This window comes from Ixodes scapularis, unplaced genomic scaffold (genome assembly GCF_016920785.2).
Source record: "Ixodes scapularis isolate PalLabHiFi unplaced genomic scaffold, ASM1692078v2 PGA_scaffold3__209_contigs__length_174095766, whole genome shotgun sequence".
NCBI lineage: Eukaryota > Metazoa > Arthropoda > Arachnida > Ixodida > Ixodidae > Ixodes > Ixodes scapularis.
The window spans coordinates 29,973,109-30,000,607 of record NW_024609868.1 but is presented as its reverse complement, the minus strand read 5'-3'; the positions used below and the strand labels follow the sequence as shown (position 1 = coordinate 30,000,607).

At 46.0% G+C, this 27,499-nt stretch overlaps 1 protein-coding gene across 1 annotated transcript in view; it reads right to left on the bottom strand.

Moving 5' to 3' along the window:
• LOC8024114 (SUN domain-containing ossification factor) overlaps window positions 1–27,499 on the bottom strand; it is an 89,445-nt gene that overhangs the window by 4,323 nt on the left and 57,623 nt on the right. Inside the window, exons 2-15 of the mRNA XM_029992876.4 lie at window positions 23,119–23,233; window positions 17,063–17,152; window positions 15,947–16,029; window positions 15,578–15,691; window positions 14,667–14,932; window positions 12,683–12,915; window positions 10,137–10,310; window positions 8,339–8,498; window positions 7,352–7,447; window positions 6,600–6,636; window positions 5,498–6,488; window positions 4,216–4,467; window positions 1,728–1,832; window positions 484–784 (exon numbers count right to left, since the gene is read on the bottom strand). Coding sequence (XP_029848736.2) covers window positions 484–784; window positions 1,728–1,832; window positions 4,216–4,467; window positions 5,498–6,488; window positions 6,600–6,636; window positions 7,352–7,447; window positions 8,339–8,498; window positions 10,137–10,310; window positions 12,683–12,915; window positions 14,667–14,932; window positions 15,578–15,691; window positions 15,947–16,029; window positions 17,063–17,152; window positions 23,119–23,233 — 3,017 coding nt within the window. The remainder of the gene's footprint in view (window positions 1–483; window positions 785–1,727; window positions 1,833–4,215; window positions 4,468–5,497; window positions 6,489–6,599; window positions 6,637–7,351; window positions 7,448–8,338; window positions 8,499–10,136; window positions 10,311–12,682; window positions 12,916–14,666; window positions 14,933–15,577; window positions 15,692–15,946; window positions 16,030–17,062; window positions 17,153–23,118; window positions 23,234–27,499) is intronic.

Below are 27,499 nucleotides of genomic sequence, written 5' to 3'. Positions count from 1 at the left end.
ACAAAAGAAACCACCAAAGTACATCCAAACTCTAAAAGCCAGTACTCGAAATATTTTCAGAACTGCACGTCAACAGAAGCAAAACCACAAGTTTTGTAGAAAACACAAAGCAAAAAACATAACCTCCCGTATCGTAATCCAAACCCTGAGACATGGAGAAATTAAATAACGGACAAGACAACACCAAATCAAGAGCAAGTTTTTTTTTTTTTTTTGTCTTGCCCATTATTTTATTTCTCTGGTCTCCGAGTTTACATTACAATGTTTCCTAACCAGCTTGCTACATACTTCTGCTTCTTGCAATAAACCTCACTTACTCTTCACTTTACTGAAATCACCCTTCTGAAAAGACATGCACTAGTCGCAAGCCTCGAAAGAAATCAATACCACATGTGCACAACATAAAAGATTTGTCACATCCTCATCAAAGCCCAACAAACGCTGCGCAGCCGCAGACTGCTCAGCTGCAAAACAAGCCCTCACCTCTGCTCAGCGTTTCGGCGCTGGGCTTTTGCTTCTTCTCTGCGACATTCACAAACTCCTGGATGCGCTGGTCGTCGTTGCCTGCAGAGACGCTGCGGCGCTTGAGAACGACTCTGTTCACCGCCTGCTGCGGCCTGAGCTCGGAGGAGCTGACCCTGTCTGCCTGCAGTGGGTGCTGTGGATGCACCAATTGGGTCGCCTGCTGCGTGGGGTGCTGCTGGGAGCGTCGGAGGCAGAGCGAAAACACTGTAGCGAGCACAATGGCTTCGATCAGGATCAGACAGACGTGGCTCTCGAAGACCTGCACGAAAGAGTAGTGGTGAAGCAGATACAGTTTCATGCTCTAACACTCAACCATAAAGCTGCTACACGACTATTTCATGTGCTGAACTGTTCTCCACTAGAAGGGGGGGAGGCTTATGGGGCTTTAACAACCCCTCCCCCTTCCCCCATGTAGTCTACCCAACCTGTACAGCACCACTCTCCAGTTCCACTCACCCACTCCAACTCTCTCTCTCTCTCTCTCTCCCTCCCTCCCTCCCTCCCTCCCTCCCTCCCTCCCTCCCTCCCCTCCCCTCCCCTCCCCTCCCCTCCCCTCCCCTCCCCCCCCCCCCAAAAAAATGTCCAGTTGCCTTACTAGCTTGGCAAAGGCAGCGGTAACACAGAATGTGATGTGTTAGTGCGGGGAAACTGTACATATGAAGACTGCATGGTACGAAGCAAACCTGTGTCATGCAAGGTACCTAAGCACTTGAGCACCCCGTGGATGTCTTACTAGTGGATGCCATCATCTGCGGTTGCAGTGTAAATGCAACTTTCCCAGAGCCTGTTGGAGTGTGAGACGCACTGGACAGAGCACTAGCTTGTGGCGAGAGAGAACCATACACTAGTAACTCCTTCAATCCGTTGCAGCGAAGGAGTCTGCTTTATTTCTTATCCGCTTTTCTTTCGCTATCTCTCTCTGGGAAAGCACAGAGCAGAGCGCTGCAGTATCTCTGAACATGTGTTGTTTTACCCCTGCTAGAAGTAACATGGAGGCACCCTAGGAACAGGTTCAGCTGGCACCGGTGTCTACTAAGCGAGGAGACGAGCGATGTGTCAGCGTGCGGCTGCAGTCGGTTTGTCAACTTCCGTTGCTGGCACCTAACCAGATATGGTTTGGTGCCAGCTATTGAACACCATCTGTGTTAACCTGTCAGGAATAATTTTCTATTCGATATCAGCACCTCTTGTTGCCCGCCTACCTGTCTGCTGAGTGTCTGACGTTCTGCGACCAGGCTGTCCACCACCTGGGTCAGGTTCTCCAGCTGCTGCTGAAGACGAACCAGGGCCGCCTGCTGCCGAAGATCCTGGTTGCCCAATAAAGCAAAAACATAGCAAAAAGTAAGTCATGCAGAAAATTTTTAGAATCGGCATATTACGGGAGCTGGCTAGCATCCGTTCCTGTCAACATGCACAACTCAGTAGGAGTATCACTTAAGGGGAGACAATGCTCTTTGCAGCAAAATTTTGCTAAGAAAACACATTTTTAAAAATGTGTTTTTTGAAGTTTGGCAAGCACTTATCATCTTGTCCTGAAGGATTTTCTTTAATAAGTCTTTCTTATCAAGTATATTGTCTTGGAAACAGTAAAATGGGACTGTGGATTTTTTTTAAATATTATTTCTGAGTGAACTATTTACACCGTTTACTATTTTATGGAAGCCATATCTCCACTTGCACATTACTCATTTGCATATCTTTTTATTTCTCTGCTAGCTGTATGCGTGACACATGCAATAAGGGGTACAAATATATTAAATAGGCTGTCAGGCTTTTTGTAGGTGCCTTTTAGGCATCCGGCAAAAATTGATTTTGAAACTGGAAAGTTCAAGTGTCATAAGAAGTTTATAAATCATCGCAGAGCTTTCATTTATACATTATTGGATTGCACATTCCTCTCAGTTCACTGATCTATGTTTATTTTCTTATCTTAGCATTTATTTTTCTTATCTTTGCCTTAATCCTTCCCATATTCTTTGCAAAGTAAATTTTTCATATTAATAAAACTAATTAGGTTATGTTAAAACAAAGTACATATTTGTAGTCAGATTGTAATGCCAAATAAGCCACGTAAATTTCATTTTAATTGAATCACAAGTTATATAAAAAAGCTAAAGAAGCAGTGTTCCCCCTTAAGTAGTGTGCTGTCAACCCATATACCTTGACCACTATATGCCTTTACCTTGTATATTTATAATAATCTACACTATATCTTTTTGCTCTCTTGGCCACTGACAATCCGCTTACATTAGTTGAGCTTGCTGAACACTGACATGAAAAGGCTCTGAAAGTCACAGTGCAATAGGAAAAATATTTGCCCCTTTCCCCAATACTGTCACAAAGGCAGAGGAAATTAATTGCGTGTTGCCTTGCGGTGATGTTGCACAGATTAACTTTGTAGGCATTTCATGCACTGGGAGTGCGAACGCTGTGCATAGCACCTCTGAAAGAAAGCGTTCCAGCGGGTGTGGAACACGAAGTTTGCTTCTTTTGTGGTTGCACGCCTGAGCTTTGACCCTGCTTTCTTGCGCCTTTCCGTTTCCTCCGAAGTATTTGCTCATTTTCTTCGCCTCCCGCAGCACATGTGCAAGCTCGCTAGCTCAACAGCTCCTAGATAACAAAGCCATAATTCTGAATGTTCTATGTCGCCTAGTAGAGGATAGCACGGGGCATGGACTGGACGCGAGTGCTGCATCAGCGTTTCGCTGGGTCTTATTCAACGGCGAAGACATGAGTTCCACCTAAACGTTGCCGGTGAACATGCGGTGCTCTTTCATAACGAGAAAAACTGGTACATTCAGTGACAAGATGAAAATGGCAGGGAACTTTATCCATCGTCGAGAGCTTCGAGCACAGACGAAAGACAACAAACAACAAAGACGACAAGTGTGACGAAAGACAACAAACGTGTGGTGGAGACTCGGTGCCTGAAAGAGACACCGCTTTCCTTTCATCAGTGACTATAGGAGCCAGCCATGACATAACACAAACCAAGTTAAAAGAAAAAATGTAGAGCCCTTCCGCTTCATGTGAAGATGGAGGGCCAGCGAAGCTGTTATTTTTACGAATGTCTAGGACGATGTCTAGAGGACGACATGTAGAACGACCTCAAGGTCGACTTCTCGGACGACCTCAAGGACGACGTCTAAGGCAACCTCAAGGACGAGGCCAAGGACGACGCCTAGGACGACCTCAGTGAAAATCAGAGTGGAAAGGTTGCCGTCATCTATGAGCGACGGCGGCAATAAAAAAATCAGTAAGCTGGTTGTCTAGTTGCCGCTGTCGCTCGTTTTTGTGTCGACATTTGTTTGCCCGCGGACACGATACTGTCGAGACCGGTTATAACGAAATAGCGGCTACAGCGAAGCAATCACGATTTACCATTCCCTTTTGCACTTCGTTATAAGCGAAGTCGGTTATAACGAAATAGCAGATATAGCGAAGTAATTTTCGATTCCCGTTGATTTTGTTATAACCAGTCTCGACAGTACTGGGCAAACTAGCCCTTAACAGCTCCACTGTAAAAACAACTGCCACCAACAGTTGCTTCAGCACCTCGAAACTATGCACGGATTACGCGATGTCATCCCGACAAGAGAATCGCAAGCAACAGCTTTGGTTTCAAGTTTAAAGCAATATTGTTCTGCCTGCGTAGGCTGTGGCACTTTCTTGCGTCGGCTGCACACTCACGCGTTGGGCGGCGGCATGGGCGGTCTCGTTGAGTGCCCCCACGGTTCGGTTGAAAGCCCTCTGCATGTCGTCCATCTGACGCCTGTAGCGGCGGCTCAGTTCCTCCAGGTACTGGCCGCTCAGGGACATGTTCAGCTCGAGGGCCTTGATGCGGTTGTTGATGCGCATGAACACGGACTCTTTCTGGCTGCCCGTCAGGGAGGTCACGTCCAGCACTGGGGGACGCATTGTGCTCGCCTCTCGCAGCTGGGCCTGGACGGGGGAGGGATACGCTGTTACGGCATCAAGAACAGATATTCATTCATTTTTGATGTTTCTTTTCAGTGCGGAATGCATTTTCACGTGAGCGTAGTTGGGATTTGTGTAGCCGTGGCCGTCATCGGCCGAATATAACTGGATCGCACGGTCACACCATGGTTGGTGCAACTCTGGTTGACTTGGTCACATGGCTGGATCACGTAGTCACCCAAAAGATGTGCATCGGGCCACACCTAACACCCAAGTCACGCGGTATCGTATAAATCATGGTGTAACGTGTCACTGCATCGTGTGACTGCATAGTGCTGCGTGACTCGCAATGCAAAGTTGCGTTGTAGTAGGTCATCTGGCATCACACTGCCCAGATGCACATATTTATATCACTAACGCATTCTGCATATGGGACGTTTGGGCGAGCGATGAGCGGGGCGTCTTAACATTTTTTTCGGTATTTTCCTATATTTGCATTGTTGACTGTACAGCTGTTCCTAATGCTATGTTTATATCGTACAAGCCCTTTCTTGTAGGGTAGGCCGATCAGATGGTCGCATAACCATGGGCGGATCGGGACAGATAAGTAGCCTCTCGACCTCCGTCTGCCCTCCAGCCCTTGGCAGAAATCTGTTTGCCCACTCGTGATAAAAACGAACAAAGGGGGAGAATTTTCTCTCTCTCTCCGGGCACTGGCGGTAGACTGGCCTACTGGCGATTAATTGAGAACGAGATTTCAGGCAGCCACGGAGTTTATACCTAACAGTTAATAGTATTTCGGTGTAGGTAGATTGTGTATAATGTCACGTTTGTGTTTACATATTGCTGTATAATATTTTATTTTGTAATTTCTAGATGCGTAATTAAAGCTGAGCGGAAAAGTGCACAGATGACATCTCAATGTTGGTATCCGTGTGCGTGGTATGCGGGCGACAAACGCACGACGGATCACATGGGGACCCCGCTTGCTAGGGGTGGCATGGACTTAGCGCAACTACGAGTGCACTATTTGCCGAACAAATAAACAACCCACCTCGGCCTCGGTAGCAAGTTCATCTTGTAGGGAGGGCGGCGGTGCGGCCGTAGTTGCCGGTCCACCCTCCTCGCACCTCAACACCGGAACGACAGGCACCGCATTGTCCCGCTCGGCCGACACGGAACTGCTTGAAGCCGGCGTCGCCTCCGCTGGCGAGGGTGCACTCTCGGTGGGTGCCACTTTCTCCGCAGTGGCAAGGATGGTTGAACTCGCGGGCGTCGTCTTGACAGATGTCGGAACCTGCGCGATGGGAGGCGTGGCCACCGTCGTCGACAGCGGCTTGGCGTCTGTCGCAAAGGAACTGCTGTCCAGCAACACCACCGGAACAGGCTCCTCCTCTTTCGCTGTGCCCTCATCTTTCGGGACCTCCAACACAACGTCGAAATCGGCCGCGGTCGCGTTCTTGTGCGGGTCGTCGCTGCTCTGGACTTGAATGCTCTCTTCGACGCTCGATGTCTGGATCGGTTCCAGCGAAGAAACCAGTTTGGTGCTGGGCGTTGCATCCAGGCTGGTCATGGAGGACACGGCGTCTGCGGCGGCATCTGTGCTTGAAGACTTGAGGTCTGAAAGAGACGCGGAAGACGACGACGGCTGGGCTTCGTCCGACGCCAAGGTCGTGGAGCTCTCCGTGCTGTTCGTCGACCTCGCGTCCCCTGCGACGACCGAAGAAAGGTTTTCGAGCGAGTCATCGTCTGTGAAAGCGGGCTTGGTTTCTTTGAACGCGGTGCTGTAGAAGGGACAGTCCTCTTCGGGTCCCATGGCGGCACGAAGAAAGCGGCAAGCCGGGGTTTCGGGGATGGTCTGCGGGAATCCCAGGTTGGGAACGAAGTGGCTGCATGTGGTGCAGGCCTGGAATGCAGAGCCGTAGAAGCCGAAACTCTGCAGCCTGCAGCGCTGCTGCCGCCGCTGATAACGCTGCTGGTCCTCCAAAGTCTGGTTGTGGGGCAACAGCCGGGACACATTCAGCACACTGCAGTTCGAGTTGAGGCTGTGAAAGGTCGAAAAGGTTGACAAAGAACCAATAATTGTTCAAGCTGCATGGATTAGTATATACTCCTTTTTTGTGCATGCTTAAAGTAATAAGAAATAAATCACTCACTCTGCGCATGGTGGGTTTTCTGTAGTGTTGACTGTTTCTGTAAAGAAATATTAAAATCAATTTAAAAGAACAACAGTGTACCGTGCTGTACTTGTAGATGAAACAATGTGTCACTGTCAATTAAACGCTAGTAAAAAATAAATATACCATTTCTGTACCTTTAGTGAGTACAAAATGAAAACCATCTGTCAACTGTATACCCCAAAGGGGCAAATTTCCTTCTGTACTTGTCTTTGGTTAAATTAATAAATCCCCAAAAAATATTTTCAGATAGAACTGTCCATTCAGCCCCACACTGGTGCAAAAAAACAATGTCTATGAAGTCAACATACAAATCAAATGCAACTGTTTCCTGTTTTTGCCAATGTCAGTTCTTATCAACACATCTTACTAAGTTGTCGCTTTTTGTTTTGCTCACAATGTACAGCAAGGATGCTGAAGTCAACATAAAACCACTCATTAGTTCATCTCAAGTGGGCCTAAGCTTAGCTTAGCTTAAGCTTAACTTGAAGGAGAAAAAAAAAAAAGTTACCAGATTGCTTGCAACAACCTCCTATTTTGCAGCAGAGGTACACAGTGCATAGATTTCAATGCAAGAAAAACCCCTTGCTCTATTCCATTACCGTTTTCACTATGTATGACTTCAGCAACCTCTTTTTGCCCCCTAAGTTATCTATGGCAGCAAGGACTGCAACAGAACACTGTATGGCCTTTGGTCAACCGGCCTGCATGCAAATAGGGGGTAAACTGACCGCCATCTTGGTCCCTCCTGAGCACCTTGAGTATGCTCATGACAGCATCTTTGGCCCTGTCCACCACATTCTTGGACACCTGCTTTTCAGCAGCCCCTAAAGGAAGGAGGAGGCAACATGGAGGTCAAGGATTAGGTGCTATGAAACATTAAAAAAAAATGAAGTGGAGAAAATAATAAAATGCAAACAAAAATAAAGCTGCAATGAAATGAGAAAAAAAAATTAGCATCTGGACAATGTAGCAAGCACCAACAATATCCTGGTGGGAACTAACAAAATATGATAAAAAATTTGACCTAGAACAAAACCATTAAATAAAAGTGGCTCAAAAACACCATGTGCAGACACTACAAACCAACACAAAAAGTTTGTCAAACAATACACATTGAGCACAAAAAATATTTCTCCGCCGCATTGCAAAAGGTACAGTCACCGCTGTGAAAAAAAAAAAAAAAAGTACAAAAAGGGCTTAAAAAGTTTGCTTTTCCCTTTCCCCATATTTCTAGTTACAGTAGTCCTGACCTTCATTCAAGTAAGCGTTTGTCAAAATAACTGGAGCAACAAAAAATTAAACAGAAAGATACCCTTCACTTGGCAGGCAAAAAACAACAGCTGATCTCGTGTGATACGAACGATCATAGGCGCTCGTTGCCTTCCGCCGTGCTTTGGCTGCACTTGCACGCTTGAGGATCTCGCGCTGGGAATGGAACAACTGGAACTCTGCCCTGTCGTTCTCACCCCACCAGTGACGACAGCTCCCGACATCGAGCAGTTTACAAACATTCCACCAATAGCATACAAACATAATTTCTTTGTTCGTCAGGGTGTTTGGCAACATCAGTAAGCTGTTGACAATTTTTTTTTGAAAGGCCAACTAACTCTTATCAGAAACTCTGACTCTTCGGAGGGGCACAGCCAACCTGACCCTTCCTGCTGCTGCGAACCAAGAATAATCAGACGCCCGTGCCCGACCTGTGAGAGACTCACCCTGCCTGTCCTCCTCGTCGTCGTCAGCACCCTGCTGCTGGCTCGGGTCCTGGGGCTTCTCCACTAGCTGTTCGTAGTCGTCCAGCATCGAGGTGCCGAACACCCGCACGAGGCTGAGGGGGCAGTAGTGCTCGGAACCGTACTTGCTCAGCAGCTCGACCTTCAAGGGAAACGGGCCCTCTAAGTATGCAGAGTCATCTTAAGTTGCACTGCACAACAAGGACAAGCCCATACTGCAGAATAGGAAAGCATAGTGCCTTCCTCTGTAACGTAGGGGTAAGGAACATTTGTCGTGTCTTCTACCGTGGCATGCAACAGTACATCGGTTTTCTATACGGCATCATGGTGGAAAGGTGATCATTTCCCCAGAGAGAGAAAGTCACGACAGTCACAAGAGAATTCATTCTCTTGTGAAAAATGCCTGTCGCTTGCGAGTCTGTTCTTTCGTAATTAATTTCTCTCACAGATGAATTTGTCCTATTATGACAAATGCCTATAAAATAAGTCGGCGCTCTTGATACAAACGTCTGTCACATAAAGTCTTGTCCTATTGTCACAAATGTCTCGTAGGGGATTTCTTTCTTTTGTGACAAATGCCTGTCACAAGACTCAGTTACTTTCCAACAAACACCTGCTACCAAATACTCCATTCTCTTGTTAAAAAAAAACAAAAAAAACATCTGTCATGAGAAAGTTCCTTCTCTCGTGACAAATTACAAGAGAGTCCATTTTCGTGCAACAAATGCATGTCATAAGAGTCTCCACTCTCGTGACAAGCACCTGCTATCAAGGACTTCATTTCCTTGTGACAAAATGCATGTCACTATAGTCGGATGCAACCTAAGAGCAATCTTTTAGCTCCACCCACAAGCGCATTGCGCCCATCTGAAGTGTCTCCGCTGTCGAGAAAGTAGTTCGCTAGCAACGTTGCTTTTTCTTCCTCCAGGAAACCTGTCTTAAACTACTACAATATTTATTTAATTCATTCAGGACATTTAAATAAGTTAGAATACGTTTTTGTCAACGAAATAGGTGTTTAGTAAAGAAAGAAAGAAACTCATGTCCAATGTACCGCCTTCACAATTCATTTTCTGTCCAAGATACTGTCTAACATACCGTCTAACATACCTCTCAGCAGTGCTAAGCCTCGTGCCCGCTTCGAAATTTTCGTTGGCGATAGTGTCGCTGGATTCTCACGTTGTCGCACAAAAACTGCTGCAAACGCAAGCCGATACCATCAAGATTTCGTGGCGTAACCTCGGGCACGTAAAACACGGTGCAAAAAAGCAGAATAATTGTCACGAGAAACTATAGCATCGCGTTGCTAAGGCCAGCAGCCATGTTGAGCTTTTTTTTTTTCAAAAGGATTGCGGTTGGTCCACAGAATCGTGACGTCATGAAAACAATTGGCTGGCGTTTCTCGGCGTAGGATTACATTTTCCTCTGAGAGGCATTTCCGGTTTTTCTTAGCTTGCAACCGACTATAGAGATCCATTCCCTTGTGGCAAATGCCTGGAAAATCCTCTCACAAAGACTCCATTCTCATGTGACAAGCACCTTTTACAGGAGACAGTGATTTGTCACTTCTGATTCAAGGGTTTTCCATTCTCCACCCTGGGTGCTGCTGGAGCAGGGGGCCAACCAATACCACCTAAAAGACGCTGCAAAACATGCTGGCAGCAATGCCGACGCAAGCTAAGCAGCGCTGCCTAGATACACTAGTGATGATGTTTGGGGGGAAAAGGAGCAGGTCTTGTCTCCTAGGCAGTATTGGAACAGCTCAGCAGCCACAGCTCACCTTGATGTACTTCCCGTAGGCCTCGGACTGAAGCTTGAAGCTCTGGACGGCCTTCTGGTCCAGGGCCGTGAAGGTCCCCAGCGAGGTCCACTCCCGCGTCGGATAGCGGTCGCTCACCGAGACTGCAAACTCCTTAGGCATGGACGAGAACAGCTCAAAGTTGGCCAAGTCCACCTGAAGGAGAGAGAGCGGAAGCATGCAAGCTGTATATCATATGAAATGAAAGCAACCAACAATACATCAGCACAAAGAAGACATAAAACAACTATACTTGGCATCAACTTTGAATGAGACATAAAACAACTATTTTGTTACTCATTCAAAAGTACTCTTATGCAAAGGAAATGCTGAACAAAGCTATGCATTAGTGCAACAAGGATTTGACAGCCCTGGAGTGCTGCCCTGACAGTGTAGCACAGCAAAGTTGATGGCGAGTACAGATGCCAGAAAAACATAATCTGCAAGCATTTTTAACCACTTCATGATTAACTTTTTTTCAGTCTCCCCATCTAAAGACTTTCTTTAATTTAATAAATGGAAAGGAGGTAGTAGTGCAATCCTCTTATTGTTAGAGAAAATCTTTTGGCAAACACTAATCAGGTAAAAATGTGCTTGAAGGCACTGAAATCAAAGCATTTTGCTTGCATAATATTAAAGGGACCATGAAATGATTTTAAAATCGAATTTCATCCACCGCACATCGTAAAAGGTGTGAAAAGGAACACAAAAACACAAGACTAGGGAGCCAAAAAAAATTATTTGCTATAGAACTTTTAAAAGAAAACTGGACTCTTTTGCGACTTCTTTCCTTCGAAAGCTCTGCCTTTTCACTACGATGCATACGCAGAATCGGTGCACGTCAGCCGAATCCACGTCGCCTATTGGGTAAGAGCCTACCTCACCAGCACCGCGATCGTAAACAATAAATAGCCGGCGAATGTTTCCTAAAAGTTTTGTTAAATAATATTCAGATCCACATTTTGTAGCATAATTAGAGATGTGTGGCGAAAATTGCCAAATTTGATAATGCTGAGAGCCAAGCGCCATCTATCGTGTGGTAAACGAAGCAACTACTGCGCGTGCGCAGTAGGGCAGGGCCAAGTTCAGAACGGTTATTTCCTTTGGTTACCTTCCTCTCAAAACTCTGACTGACTGAACGTTTATTTTTCTACGTGTTCATCTCGCGCGTGCCGTCTTCAAGCAGCAAGAAAGAAATGTACTTAAAACAAACCACGACGAACAAGAACGCTGGATCCACAAACACCCGAGAAGAGCGACAACAGCCGCGAATCCCGCTCCGACGAAACTCTCAGAATATAGGCCTAGCAGGCACTCCGACTCGGCGCAGCGTTGCTTCGTCGCAAGACCGTCTGCCTACGACCGGCTGGCGTACTGAATGGAGTATGCCCGCGCTACCCTTGTGGACCCTTTCGTATTATAGTTTGATCGCTGACCTCAATTTTAGGTTAAGAGGTGAGGTCAATCTCTTCCCCTTGTTTTCCGAGGCAGTGTTGACGAACACTTGTCGAAAAGGGACCCTCGTCTATCCTCTCCTTGTTTTGTGTGATATAGAGCTGAAATAAACGCTGTATGGATTACCTTCGTAGCACGGTATGTACACTTTGTTATTGGTATGCCATTTTTATTCTGACAGACTGCACGTCACTGTCGAGCTGTAACAGTTCGTGGGAGGTATACGTGCAATACCGGTCCAACCTTTCTTTGCAGAGTGTCGCGTCAGTATCGAGTTGCAATTGTAAAAGATCGGTCCCGAAGCGCTTACCAACAGCGCGAATACAGCACTTCATCAAACGCGCGCGTCCGCTCCGAGTGTGAACAGGTATTTACGTGGCTCTTGCTGACAGTTCAAACGTATCTTTTTTTAACGTCGGCTCGCTCCTGCATCTCCGAGACCGCGAAAAACGCCGCGGCAAATTGTTCCCATCTGCACTTCCCAACAGGCATACCGGCGTATGGGACTAGTCCCATGCTGTCGCTGTAGCGCAACGTATCTCATTGAATTTCGTTCAGCTGCGATGCGGCGATGAGAGGCGCCGATTCAGAAAATACGTCGGTGACATCGGCGCAGTAAAACCCACCGGCGCACCCCAACTCGCTAACGCTCCCATCTCCTACTGCAGAGAGAACTTCCGGTTCCGGAAACATCGTACGTCACGGCTTGTTTTGCGGTCAAGAAAAAGTCGATATTTCATTAATTTTTTGTGTAGAAGTTAATAAACCGAGACGAAAACGGATGCCTGTTCGGCATTCAGTGAACATTGACGGTTTATTGTAAAAGTTATGTGGAAAAAGTAAAAAAGTCACTTCATGGTCCCTTTAAAAAGCAGAAACTCTTGATAAAGGTAGCTTTAATTATGTCCCCTTAAAATGTATTCAAAGTCACTCCATGTGTTTCGAGTACCCGGCAAACAATTATAACATATGCCACTGTCCGACGCACATTACTATCAGCTGCCATGTGCGGCATTCTTAAAAGATCGCTTCACTGCGTGACTGTACTGCTTGACAAAGGAGGCAGGCCTCACCTGCGACACTTGAATCATCTCGCAGAGCTCGACAACAAACCAAATTTTGGCCTTGCAGGGGTTGAGCATGTACTCGTCCACCTGCTCGTTGAGAACGCGGCCAGCGCCATCAGCTTCCGAGTTGGCCGCCAACACCTTGGCACCGCACTCATACGATGCATAGTTGCGCCGGCTTTTGGGGCTCGAAACTTTTTTCTTGGGCAAGGTGCCACCCACCTCTGGCACCTGTTCACCTGAGAAGGGACACAACGATTGCCTCAACACAAGCCAGCGTTATAATCCACCGTCATCCTTTACGAATACCGTAGGTTACAGAGCAAGCATACATCCAAAATTTGGAAGATAATCCTGAAAACTGGGAACAGGTCCAAGAGTAAAAATGCAGAAGGGGCACAAGATAGGATGGGCTGCACCGCTTTGCACCGGTGTGCTAGAAGAAGCAGCTAATGAGGAGGTGCATTTCAGTTAGTTAGGTAAGATCAGAAGCCTGGGGTGAGTGCTTTCCGTGATGTGGGCGCATGCTCGCCATGCTACGGTAGTATGCTTCTAGTGGCTCTAGCTTATGAAGCAGCTTGGAGCTGACAAAAAGCCAATGTGAAGCCGACAGGAAGTAAGCATGCAACTAACGTTAAGTTGATATGTTGGGCTTGAATTTGATATGACAAAAGCTTAGCTGCTTGAAGCTGAAATTGAAAGAAAACAACAAAAAGCTAGTAAGATTGTAACTTGAAGTTAGCATACTAGTCAGGTTGCTCTATTTGGGGGCTTTGTGAAGCCACGATTCGACGCGGAGATAACAATACGCCAGTCTAGGTTCAAGCCTTGAAACAGATCAACACTCAACCTAAAGCAGCTTAAAACTGGCTTGAAATCGGCTTAAATATGTTATCATGTTTGCATAACAATGGGCATCCAAAAACTAACAATACTATTTAAAAAAAGAAAGAAGACGAAAAAGAAGAAAGGAGATGGAGACGTTTTGTGCTTAAAAATAACCATTTAAAGAGAGCAGACTACATAATATCCAGAGTTATCATCCACCCCTCAAAGTGGGGTGGGTCATGTCTCGGTGGGTAAACACAAAGTTTAGAAAAAGCTAAAAAAAAAAATGCCCCTTTTTTTTGCAAGTGATTAGCACGCTGGCTGCACAAGTACTACATTAAACTAAAATCTTGAATTACTTTCATTGTTTTATACAAGAAATGCTCATGAAAGAACGTTTTACTATCGCAAAGCCTGTTGCTTGCATACGCGTGATTAACACTGCCCCGGCATAGAGCGCGAACGCTTGCTCCGTGAAAGCAGCTTTCTAAAACCGCTATGTTCCCTTCGTTAGTCTAAAAAAAAAAGAAGAGTCAACAAGAAAATAAAAATTAAACCAGGCGCATCAAGCGAGCGAGCGGGCAAAAGAAGCTACGAAGAGCGATGCTGGGGAGGCTGGAGAGCCTGCGATCGCGTTGGCAAATACTTTGGTGTCGGGTCAAGTCGGGTGCCTTGCCAATCACAAGGAGCAGGCTCTTGTGCAACTTTCTTGTTTGGTGCATACAAGCGTACTATCAATGCAGGTCGAGGCAGCGTTGCTGCGTTGTGTGAACAAAGTTTCTTCTGCTATCTACACTGTTTTACTTTCACACGAATGTACTTCAACTTCGGGGTTGCGAAAATCGGGGAGGAAATGCATTAACAAAGCAAAGTGTCTTTCCCTCTGTTTTACTCTGTCACGGACGTCCTCCAACAGTAAAGTTTGCGGCCGCGTCATTTGGGTAGGATGAATGTTCGTGGATAGCGGAGTTCGCATAGTATTTGTGAGGGTGGGCTTCTCTCTGTGTTTCCTTAGAAATTGATATTCGACCAAAAACTGGTGTGGGTGATGACTCGGGGATGGGCGATGACTTGGAATATAAAACTGTTGGGTTTTGTTCAAGACTGATCAATATCTCTGAACGCCAAGAAGCCACAATGCCCACAGTGACAACTTACATACCTCCTTTCTCGTGCTCTGCCAGCATCTTCTGCTTCCACTCGACGAATGTCGGCATCTTTTCGGCCGACTCTTTTCTGTCTTCCTCGCTGGCGTCTTCGCCCTTTTTTCTTGTGGTCCCCGAAGTGCTATCCAGAGAAGTCTTGGTGGTAACTTCCTCTTTCAAAACTGGGACTATCGCCTCATCCTTGAGACTTTCTGGAACACCTTCCGGTTGGTGCTGTGGTGTCCCATCTGGCTTGGACCCTGCCATCTCACTTTCCACTTTTCTGCGAAGTAAACACGCCACTTTGTAACAGACTGCACGGAATCTTCAGTGAGGGTTATATTCAAGACTGAGGGGATAAACTAAGAGCCCAGACAAATATAGACATCTTGAACGCAGCTGTGAGCTCATTGCAGGGTGCACACACGCTTAAATAGTCACATAAGACAAAGTGCTCATAGCTTGCGTCGCCAGCCTTACAGACGCCTTTAGAAGAAATGCTGCCTGCCAACCAAACTAACATCACAAAGCACCGCTCACAACATATCGCCCATGTAGAAACTGAATAAAATATTTCCTGATGGAAGCTACACTTTGAAAGAAAACATATTGTGAGTAGCAAATGAAACACACCAGTGGTTGCTACATGTGGGTTGGCAAACGAGCGTATAGCTTACTAAGTAAAATACAACCTCCCCAAAACCTTTGCTCAGTGAGTAGTGATGCAATTGATGTCCGTCATTTGCTAGAGTGATCCAAACATAGGGTCAATTTAGGTTTCTGTTGCACAATGCAAGGGGTACCCCTTTTTAGATAAAAAAAATCTAATGTTTTAGCTCGAAAGTGAATATTTGTCGTTTAGAACCTTCAAACACTAGGACAGTAAATGCCATCGAAAGGGTCATACACAACAGGCATTTAGACTCACTTGTGCGCTTCTCCGGCGTCAGAGTGATCCCCACTTCCATCGTCTTTGGTAGCGTTGACCTGCTTGTGCGCTTGGTCGGCTGTTTCCAATTGGTCAGCGCCGCTGGGTTCTTCTCTGAAATTGTTGTTGAAAATCCAGTTTTATGGTACTGAAAAAATCTGCTGTGGAGGTCTGTGTAAACGAGCAATGAGGAATAGGCAAAAAAAGAAACCTTCAGAAACAAGGGCAGTGGCTATTAATTAGCAATGATAAATACAGCCACTTCTGTGGCACAGATTACACTCGTGCAACTAAATGAAATTGATAACAAGCAGTAGTAGATACATTCCAAATATGAAAGAGAATACCCAAACAAGAAATTGAGCCAACCTGTTTCCTCCGACGTCTGCCTTGCCCAGCAATGCATTCTCTGCCCCTGCCTCCCCATTTGTTGAAACTCCTAAACCTAAAGTCTGCAATACAAAAGAAAATGGTCAGTTAATTTTTTTGCCCTATGGCTATACGAAATAAAAGGATCATGGAGATTCATGGCAAACTAAGAAGATATGTGCTTAAATAAACAAAGAGCAATTAAAACAGATGACTTTGACTTCTATGGGGTTTCACCTGAGTGAAACCCCATAGAAGGCTCAGGTGAAAGTTTCAAGTACAGTTGAACCTCAATTTAAAGAAGTCATCGAGATCTGCCAATTATTTCGTTAAATAGGAAACTTCGTAAAATCGAAGAAGGGAGACCGCGCACATAGGCTGCGCGGGGAATCCAAATCTGTTCATTAAATCGGGAAATTCGTAAAATTGGGTTTCGTTAAATCGAGGTTCAACTGTACTGGGTCCTAAACCGAAAAGCGTTAAGCAACCTGTGAGAAGTCATCCGGCACTTGTTCCATTAATTTCATGGAAATTGCCGCCAAAACCCAAGGTACCAATTAAAGTGAATATTCGAGCCTGCCTTGTTTTGGGTGCTTAAATGTGCTACCAATGGACATTCCCCAGACATATTTTTACGGCTTCTTCAAGCGTAAAAGAACCACAAAATGGTGGCTATTCATGCTCTTGGTTGTTACAGACTGGAGACTTTCTCAATAACACTCGGTGCACCACAAACGCACTGACTGCCTGTGAAAGAAAAAAGTGGATAAAGGAAGTAAGAGCTAACAGAGCTCATGAACTCTTATCTCCCTAGCAAAAAAATAACATGCACAAGCATACCCCTTCAGTTTATTCTGAATACTAGATAGAAAAGGTAAAAGAAGGCAGTTTTCTGTGCCAATACTTTAGCCAGAGCACTACATAAAAAAATAAAAAAAAACATTCCAGCTTTTTCTAAATGCCACCATGCATAAAATACCATGCAAACATTTATGTTACTTTGTATGCACTTCAAGAGTGAAAAAACTTTTTTTTTCATGAATAAACAATGAGTATCAGAAAAAAAGTATGATGTAGAATTGTGTTCACTTCAACAGAAGTCAAGAAGGGGCCTACCTGTGTTATAACGTCAATGGTGGATGATGATACAAATTGCTGACTCTCCTCTGAGTTGAGCGACGCAGCATTCTTGGAACGCTCAAGTTCCTAAAAAAAAGACAAGGGGGGGGGAGGGGGAGTGAATTTAATAATTTCACACAGTGATGCACGACTAAAAGTGAATATCGTAATATCCCGAGATATGCCCCCACCCCCGAAAACTAATCCAGCCCTATCTTTGGCCTGATTTGCTATATTTTTTTCAAAAACATTGAAAGCTAGCCCACTCTTAGTAATTGCAGGGCCCTCGCCAATGTTGACCGCAGCAGAAATGGTGTTAATTAGCCATGGCAGGAGATAAGCAAACATTGCTGACTGGGAACGACAATCGTCTTTGGTTCATCGCCCCGATCTGTGATCACGAGTCTCGCAGGTCACAAAATCTAAAACTAGCATTTTTACAACCTTTGTTTCATCGCACACCAAAAGTTAGCCTACTCCTTATTTACACCTGATATGCTTTCAATTTTAGGTGGGCTATCTCTCAACGTATTACGGTAGTATTATCTTGTAAGAATGCTTCACAAGCAAAAGACAGGCATCATGAAAACAGTTGACTCAAAGGGCAAACCGCAAGGTGCAAAGGTAACTAACAGCTTAGTTAGCAAAAAAAATTGCCAGAGTGCAAACCGCAGTTTCGCACTCCAGCAAAGCTGGTGCGCCTATTGGTCACAATACAAAATCGTGAGTGCAGTCCAGTCATGTCTGCAATACCGTCGCCACTTTGGGCAAATGTTAACAGCATTTCTAAACAAAACACTAGCCCTGAAGAATGTACCAAGCATTTTAGCAAAACATTGGTTGCTGTTCTGCTAAAATACTTCTATCTTGAGGAAGCCAGCGATTACGAGACTATACTACGGTAACTTCTATTTTGGGGTCAACTTTCGAAATAGAAGTTACTTGCACAAGTGGTTCTAACTCAAACTGTGTCTCGTACAATAAATACTGCACTGCTTTTATTTTTTTTTTGGTGGGGGGGGGGGGGGGGTTATTTTGTGACATCTGTCCTATCTAGGAACTTAGAAAAAGGTTCTTTTGAGGGGAGTTCAACATCCTTTTAAGATTCGGCATTGGCCTATTTAACTGACAATGTCTTTCTTGCTTCCTCACTCATGTGCAAACACTCATCAACATCCATTGCACAGCAAGTGTGATTCCTTCAAACATTCAACTAGTGCTTAGAAGTACCAAACAAGCCACCAAGATTGTTGTGACCAAGTCATTCTTTTTGTTGAAAAGGTCCACAGCAGCAGCCACTTTTGAGACACATGTTGAATAATGAAGGGCACAGCATGAACAACAGTGAATGGTTACTTCAGTTATCAGATCACAAGTGAACCAATGAGGAGAACAAGTTCGTCTGCTTCTTTTGCAAGGGTTGTGGCGACGTCAGAACACCGAGCTCTGATTGGCTCTGAATGAAGGATAGTGGGTAGACCTCAAGGCAAGCAGCCGTTGGGGTCTCCCCACTATCCTTCAATCAGAGTCAATCAGGGCTCGGTGTCTTTCTGACGTCACCACAACCCCTGCAAAAGAAGCAGACGAACTTGTGCTCCATATAGTATTGCACTGAAATAATGTTACAATAGAACGTCAAATACTAGATTAAATGTTTCATTCAACTTCTGAAGTTTGCAACAAAACTGTGCAATTCTTAGTTCTGTTAAAACAGTTTCTGTCAATTAATTGGGACACCAATTGCCATTCCATATGTAGAGATTTCTGATGATGCAAAATCAGCATGTCAGCAATATGTCTTCCTTAAAAGAAAAAAAGACTGAAAAAACAAACAAAACCCATTGAACTGGAAAAATTTAAAGACCTATTCTGCCCAGCTGCATTTCATTAACCAAGGTTATCAAAGAATCCTCCAGCTTTACATTAAATTCCTTCCTTAAATCCCAAATATAAAAAAAAAATCACAATAATGATGAATTTGTTATTGCAAGCCTTCACCAAGTTCTATTTGACATTACTTTATTTATTTTTATTTTACTTTTTTCAAATTCTTCGCGTGTGCAAGGAGTGCGTCTTTCCTTAGCATGCGGTTGCGCTGCGGCGAAGCAAGATATCCAGGATCGATAGTCTAAACCCCGGGTGCAACTCCGCCACAGTGCAAGGGTGCGCAGGGAAAAGCGAACTCAACGGAGCTAAACCGCCCAACAAACCACAAACAATAAAAAATATTGCGGATCTTCCGAGTGCTATAAGTTCCGACACAAAAACACTAATATATTTTTTCTTAAGTTTATTGCAATGATGTAGGCTATTAATGTCAATACCGAGGAAGTAAAACTGACTTTCTTTAGATAATCGGTTTCGAATTCACAAAAAACCGATACCAGTTTATTTTTTATATATTTTTTTTTTTTGCTGTTATTTTTTCAGCGAATAAGGATCTATATCGGTCGCCATCTTGCTTTTTGTTGATCGGACCGCACAAGCGCTCACGCTACTTCCATCACTCGATTTTCGCCGAAAATTTTAAGACCGCAAATTTCAGCATTTACGTAAACTTTTTTTTTTTTCATTGATAATGGACAATATTCGAATACAACTACGCCCTATTTGCGTGAAGGCGAAAAGTAGGTGATAATTTCTCGTACGCAGACACAGACCATATAGCGCAAATGGTTGCGGTGCTTTAGATTATTACTAAAATGCATGTAAAAACAAATTAGTCTCAGAGTCCGCCTTGCAGGTTTTCACACGTCCTTTGTATCATGGGCCAACTTTTCACTTGTCTTTAATAAGACCATAAACATACTGTTTAATCGCGCCTATTGGGGCTGTTCTGTCTTCTTCCAGTGTCCACCCAAGCTTCAGAAATAGGTTTATGGCAAAAAGCAAAGGGTCAGTGCGAAGAAAGGAGATAAACCAACAAAATAATTAAAAAGGTTTGTCCTGAATCATAGGCCAGTGTTCCTTCTGTAACTCGTTTCTTGAACTCCGAGATATCTTGCTTTCTTCTAATGTAATGACTGTTCTTTATTTACAGGCAAAACGTGCCACAAAGATTGTGTTCGTAATTCGTTCCTGCTCGGGACTTCTTGGAACATACGTAACCATTTTAACCAAGTGTGGCAGTACCAAGACTGCACCGCATGATTGTTCCTGAGCGCTCCAGTAAAACATAAATTAATTGTTATTCTTACTATTAACTTCATTAACAATAATAGTAAAAGAATGCTTAGCCGTCGTTGTAGTGAACGCAAAACATAGGCGTGATGGCTTCTTTGCTTGCAAGAACCGTGGCAACGGGACACTAACCCGGAACTTACACACGATGAGACACTGATCAGAGAAATATAACAAAAAAGGAACCAACGGTTCCACAGGACTTGTACTTCGGGCTGGGCTCTCTCTTTTCCATGACTCTCCACAAGGATTCAAAATTCCGTTCAATTTTACTTTTAAATCACCTGATAATTGCATCGGTGGAAACCAGGTAAACAAAATAAACAGATAAAATAAGGGTTGGCACAGGCATACGCTTATCTTTCAACTGTTATTTTATCAATGCCCCGTAGATTATCTCCCATCCATTCTCACGGTTTTTGGAACTTGCTAGAGGCAACACCTAGATAAGAAAGATAAAGAATCATACTTTAGTTTTAGTTTCTAGTCTAGGTAGGTGGCGCAATCTACCGCCCGTTATAAAGGGCACGGCCGTTAGCACCCATCAATCCATTCAGTGTACTGACGAATTATCCTGCGTCCCTAACAAAGGCCTCCGATTGCGCACGAGTGCTGCGTCAGCGTTCGGTTGGAACTCGTGACGAATCAGTGAGAACACGAGTCTCAGAAGAACGCCGCAGTCGCGTCCAGCTAGTGCCGTACGGTGGCGACGAAAAAAAATTCAACACTCATTAGCCCTCTCATCTGGGGGGAGTAGCTGCCGACGCCACGAGGTAATGGGACTAATCAAGCAGCGTCTTTGTTTGTGATTGGTTCAGAGACGACAGAATACGTACAAAGACATGACGAACATTATGATGGTGCGCTTTTGACGCTCTCTGATAAGGTCCCATCAGCTCGTGGCGTCGGCTGAGTCTGGACTTAGGCGAAACGAAGCAGGGAAGTATGCTTTGCGGAAAGGTGTCCGAGATGTTTACGTGTTTGTGTTTCTCCCAAATAACCCCATCTAACAGCAAAAAAAAAAAAAAGTTGCTACTCCAACGCTTTATATTTAATCCCTTTTCTCTGTCCCATATTTCGGCCACCAGGCCGCGCGAGTTTTCAATGCAGACCAGCCGAGTGCAGCTGTAGCCTCCACCATGGTAAGGAAAAACTAGCGCCACGAGGCGCTAGTGGCAGAAAGGCGAACATACGTCTGGTCGGAGATTAAAATCGGTCTCGAAAGGCTGCCAGATGGCGCCACCACTGCCGCCACTGCCGTTGGCGTGCGCCCTCCGTCCTCCTCCCCCCCCCCCCCCCCCCCCCCCCCCCGGTTCTTTTTTTTTTTTTTTTCTGGTTTGTTTGCTAGGCTGGTGCCGCGCCGACCGCTGTGAGCGGCCAGCACGGCACCGGTCTAGCAGACGAGCCGCGCGCGATATACTTCACAACAACTGCGCTTCAAGTGATATTACCAGTGCAATCAAACAGAAACAGCACGCTCATTGAAATGTATTTTTTTATTGAACCCCATTCAAATGAGTTGCGGTACTTCAAACACGCATCTACAAACTCCGTTGGCAGTCCACCGCCCTCAAAGGGGAACTGGGGGAACCAAGAACTGTAGTAGGCAGTAAACACAGTAAAGTTGTCAAACATGTAAAACGAAATTAATTACTTTAATGTACAAACTAAGAGAATAGCACTTATCATCGAATTATCTAAATGCTCTATAAACAACTCCCACAAACTAAACTTCGAATACCCAAACAAACAAATCAACACCGAAATAAAGGAAAAGGCTTGCAGGTGAGCTGCATAAGAATAAACGATGAATAAACCATAAACAAACTCGCTAATAGGCAATGCAATTAAGAAAGAAAGAACTACTGTTTTGGAGAGTCTACATCTCTGACTGTAGGTGCTTTATCGGTACTCTATCCTAACATATAAACACGAAGCTGTCAAATTAACTGAAGATTGCTCTGACAGCAACTCACCCAGATGAGCAAGTCCTTGCAGCAACGGATTCGTAACAAGAACGGTGGGGCACGCGTTTTTCCACAAACGAATCTTCCCACAACTTGCAAACACGGTAGCACCGAAGTGCTCGCTGCACAAACGACGCTGGCGCAGCTTGCTCGTCGGCAAGCCGGGCAGGCTTCCAAAGTCCTGGCGATTTGCATACGCAATCCATTTCGATGCTCTGATGGAAAAGTCGAGTTTCGAACGTTGACAAAAAAAAAAAAATGATATAGAAGTTCACCTGTCGTCTGTTGGAAAGCGGAAGAATGAGCACTCCGAGGTTACTTCGCCGCGCTGTAGACTCCGTAATACGCCGTCATGAGGCACGCAAAACACTCGGCAGAATCTCTGTCAAATTAGAGACGTACATCTCTAATTATTATAAGCGCGCAGCAGCGTCGCACCGCACTTTCGATTTTAGCACGCGCGGAACGGTTTGAAAGCTTGGAGTGACGAGCGAGCGCAAACAAAACAAAAAAGACAAAAACGGTCGTTTCCCTTCGCTCTTACTGATTGGTCGGAAGAGCCCAGAGTGCTTCGCTTTCGGTAGCGAAGATCATATATACGTCGCCTGCGCTGAAAATCATAGCGGCGAATATGAGCATAACAGTTTGGTCGGAGTCGGCTGGGTAGACCTACGAATCTGCTCTTTGGATGGACGTACAAGAGAGAAGCCAGCGACGCGGCGCCCCTATCGGCCCAACCGGGAACTCCGGAGCTGCATTCGGATGTGCAGACTTCGATAAACGGTTTCTTCTCTCTTTCACATCTTCTCCACTAGCCGGCGTCACATCGCCTGGAGTTGCGATTTCCACGACAACGTGTGACAAAAGCTGCGGAGGAAAACGGGGACAACGGGTCTTGAACCGTACCTGCGTCGTGACGGAGCCCGAGTGTAGGATGCTCTGGATGACGCCTCCATAGCTCTGCGGCTCGGCGACGCTGGGCAAGAGATCCACGTCGTCCTCACAACAACAACACGTGCATCTGTAGGAAAGAAAGATACCCCGATATCACAATCAAAAAACATAAACAAAGCACGTGCGCTCGCGCGCGCGGTGGTGAAGCACCGCAGATGGCTTGATTATGAAAATGAATAAGCCTATGCCAAGAACGGTACGCGACTCCTAAGCTATCGGAAGGTTTGCCGATCGTGGTGAAGCTTCTTGGCAACTTCGGGACATTCGTACAGTGAAATAAGGAAGGGCGGGAACGGTTGGTTTGCAAGGAGGTGAATGAGTACGCAGGGAGGTCATTCAGTCGTCCCGCCTCGAGCGCGAGCAGCCTCTTCGATAACACACCGGCGTCTCAGGAGCTTCGAGTCTGCACCCACAGCCAAAGCACGACGGAAGGCGGCGAACGCGTGCTGGAGGCCGAGCACCCGAAAGAGACGTCCTACACATCTTGTCTCGTCGGTGAGAACAGTCTGAACTGCCATAGATGGTTATACACTCGAGGCCATAGATGAGGCCGTTGACGCTAAACGCGCTTGGATGGCCAGCATCCCCAACGTGCATTCCGCGCCATCGAGACTGCCATTCCTGACAGGTGATAGGCAGGAGCTCGCTCTGAGCATGCGCCGTGAGCAGCGTGCAAGGAGTCCGGCGAATACAGCCTATTCCGACGCTTCAAAGTACACCCACAGCCCACCCATCCACCTTGTGGTAAACATACGGCATCAAGTTGGTTCTAAAGAATCAGCTTACACGCACTCCCACTCACACACACACACACACTTCACCACGGGACAGGGCACCACGTAACACTGTGGCACGGATGGCCGCTATCCGGGCGGTCAAGCAATACGTTCACCTGTTCCCGGTCTGGCACTCAAAGTACGCCTTGAGAGACAGCAGCTCGAAAGCGCACAGAGCCCACCAGAAGCCGATGAGGTTCAGACTCTTCATCTAAGCCGCCCCTCCGACGCCGCGCACAGAGCACACGACGGAAGATCTTCATCTAAGGGGCAGAGGGAGAGCACCGGGACCACGAGCACCAGGACAAGTGACCGGGAGCCGCGCGTGGTCGTCCTCAACCACCGCCCGGACTGCGCGCGTGCATTCGAGACCACCGACTCGGGCGATCAAGAGAGATCTGCGCTCGCCGCCACATCCAGGATCGAGGCCGGCAGCACTCTTCCCTTTGCCAACGGGAACAACTCAATGGGTCACGTGACTGCGAGGAGGCGTCCACCGAGTGCCGAAACCGAAACCAAAAGCAATATGCCGACAAACCTGCTGCGACTAGGATTGTATTATACGCAGCGGGAACAGCTGTTGCTTGTTTAGCGGTTTCTTTAACGCTCACACGATGGCCTGATCCAATTGTTCCACTTGGGCCCGTTCCTTCTCCGGATGACGAAGAAAGAAAAAAACAAACAAAAACAAGACGGGCATCGCCTCCTACTTGACGCGTGGGATGGATGCATTTTCGGTATTTGTGCGTTCTTTTTTATTCGAATCGTCATTATCCTCAACGGCGGCGGAGAGACCCTAAGGAGCAAAAATAAGGATGCAGAGAAACAGGGCCGATCGATTATTATTAGCGAGCTCGTTCGAGATCTCTTCGCGTCCTTATCGGAGACGACGATCCGGCGATCGAAATCGCGCCGCCGCGCTCCGTTTTGCCTCGCCCCGAACAAAGCACCGCGGCGCCGCAAGACGCCGCCTTCATCCCGAGCGTCTTTTTCTTGCACGTTCCCCAACAACTCCGCTCGTTTCTTTGCCTCAGGGGAAGACACAACAAGGTCCGAAAACACCTCCATACGGGACAACTGGCGCGGCGGCGGCCACACATGGTCCGTACGTGACGGGCATGCGCAGAAAAGCTCCTCCAGACACATCCACCCACTCCCAAATAAAAGAGAATAATGAACCGCCCCAAACAGTCGACCATGATCGGATGATCCCACATACAGCGTCCCAGATCGTGAGAGACATGCAAGAGTTGTAATGGCGGGAGGAGATATAAAAGGCACGGCCAATTAGCGCCATCTCCCGACGGGCCCGGGAGCGACGAACGGCGAAAGCAGCCGGGCTGTGGGACACTCGTTTCTTGGCTCGCCGATAGGTGGCCCGACCGGTTGTCTGGCCGTCCGTCCTGTCCCGCCGCCGCCGCTTCGCTTTGACCTTAAACTCGGTCATCTTGGGAGCTTTTTGATTCTTGTTCTTTTTATCGCTACGTTTATTTTCGTCTAATTTTTGTGGCCTCAAGACGATGCTGGTCATGGGAATCACTCGGCGAGACGAAAATGTTCAGGCGGGAGAACGAAAAACGTTTTGCAGCGTCGCGCCGCGAAAGAAAAGCAAGGCCGCAGCACGACGTGCCGATTACGTCAAAACCAGCGGCACGGGCCGTGATTACCGTGCACCGCCAGTCCCGACCCACATTTTCTTGGCGGGTGCTTTCTTAGTTTTCTGTTTATTTATTTTCATTTTCCTACTCATAGCGCGACCAATGGTTTGGCGATGGTCAATTGCCGTTGCGGATGGATGACTAATATGAGTCGATAAATAACAGCAGCGACGGGCTTGACCAACTCGATCAATATTCCTGTTTCATTGGGTTTTTTTCGAACTGTCCGTTCATCCCAAAGGAGCCAAAAAAAAAAAAAAAAGATCAGTAGTTTGCTTAGAGACACCGCTATATAGATCTAGATTACCGAGTTAGAGCTTGTACACAGGTCGGCGACGTGGCTAATGAACCAAAGTTATAATGAACTGCGACCGTAGCTCGTTAATCGATATTTCTCGCTGATGTGGAATGAGGTGGTGCTCTTTAATCGATCGAAATCTAAAAAAAGAAACAAAAAAAAACACGCAAATGATAGAAGTTGTTGCGTTGTTTTAATGGGACGTCAAAATAGATTTCTGACACTTGTTTCCTATTTTTGTTTAGTTCATTTTTTTTTTTTGTGCGTGCACCGACAGTACTTTAAACACACTTCCCCAAACGAAAAAAAAAATGCATAAGAAAAGGATACCAACAAGAAAACAGAGTTTACCTTACTAGAGAGATAATCATATCTCGAATATTCGCCGGGCATAGACCATTTTCACACGGGCGCCGCCATCTGGCATGTCGTCACTGCAAGTATGGGCGAGAGCATTGTTTTGCCGTCGCCAAGCCAATAGAAGACATGCAGGATATAGGCGCAACCGTGCCACATTCTCGTCGAAAACAAGACTAAAAAAGCATTTCATCCTTCAAATATATATATATAAAGGATGAAATGTTTTTTTAGTCTTGTTTTCGTCGCCCCTACAGGACATGTCAACCAGGTGGCTAAGGATCAGAGTAGACGAAAAGAGCATATTAAAGATATCCGTTCGATTATTCACAACAATAACAAGCAGGAATGTCAGAATGCAGAGACCACCCGAACCTGGAAGTTTTACGTCCTGTTATCGTTATCCGGCTGCAGCTGTTTGCTATACGACGCCTGAACAAGTCATATTTTCCCGGGTGTTTAAATTTTTCCACATACGCAACACCAAAACAACACGTTTAAAACCATGTCAAAACGACGCTAAAAAAAAAAAAGTATTTATTAAAAGTTTATGTGCGACGCTCAGTGGGTGTACAAATGGCGTCGGCAAAATTCTTTTAACGTGGCAACGACTCACCCGAAAGGGTGCTAGAAACACGCCGATCACTCCCCTCCCCTCCCCTCCCCTCCTCCTCCTCCTCCTCCTCCTCCTCCTCCTCCTCCCCATGCAGGCGCGGGTTGAAACAGCGCTTACAATGAGCCGTCCGAGTGCGCATTATTGCAGTTTGAGTCGCAGTCGCTAGCAGACGTGACGTTCGATTCGTTTGTTTCTGGTGTCGTTTCAAAGTTCAATAGAAATGCACTCCACAATAGGTGCTAACATACAACTTGTGACAATACTGTGTCGACAAACTCCTCGTGAAAGTTAAAATTCGAACCTAAGATTGACTGTCGAGGCCTCTGTCTTCGTTCCTATTGTATACATATCGCTGAAACGTCAAACACAGATAGACCTTATCAAGTTAAACACGATGGTGAATGAATCATCGAGATATCTCCATCCGTTGGATAGAGATGCACCCAACAAGATGAACATTGTCCGCCGCTCGACGCTGACACGACGTCACCCGCGCCGCCATCTTGTGACAAGCCTTGCGTGCCAAGTGCGGCAGCGGCGATCTGCTAAATAAATGTGTTCCATTTGATATTGCGTTCCATCCTATTCATTCCGTGACTTAAACATAAATCTGTTTTCATTTCACTAG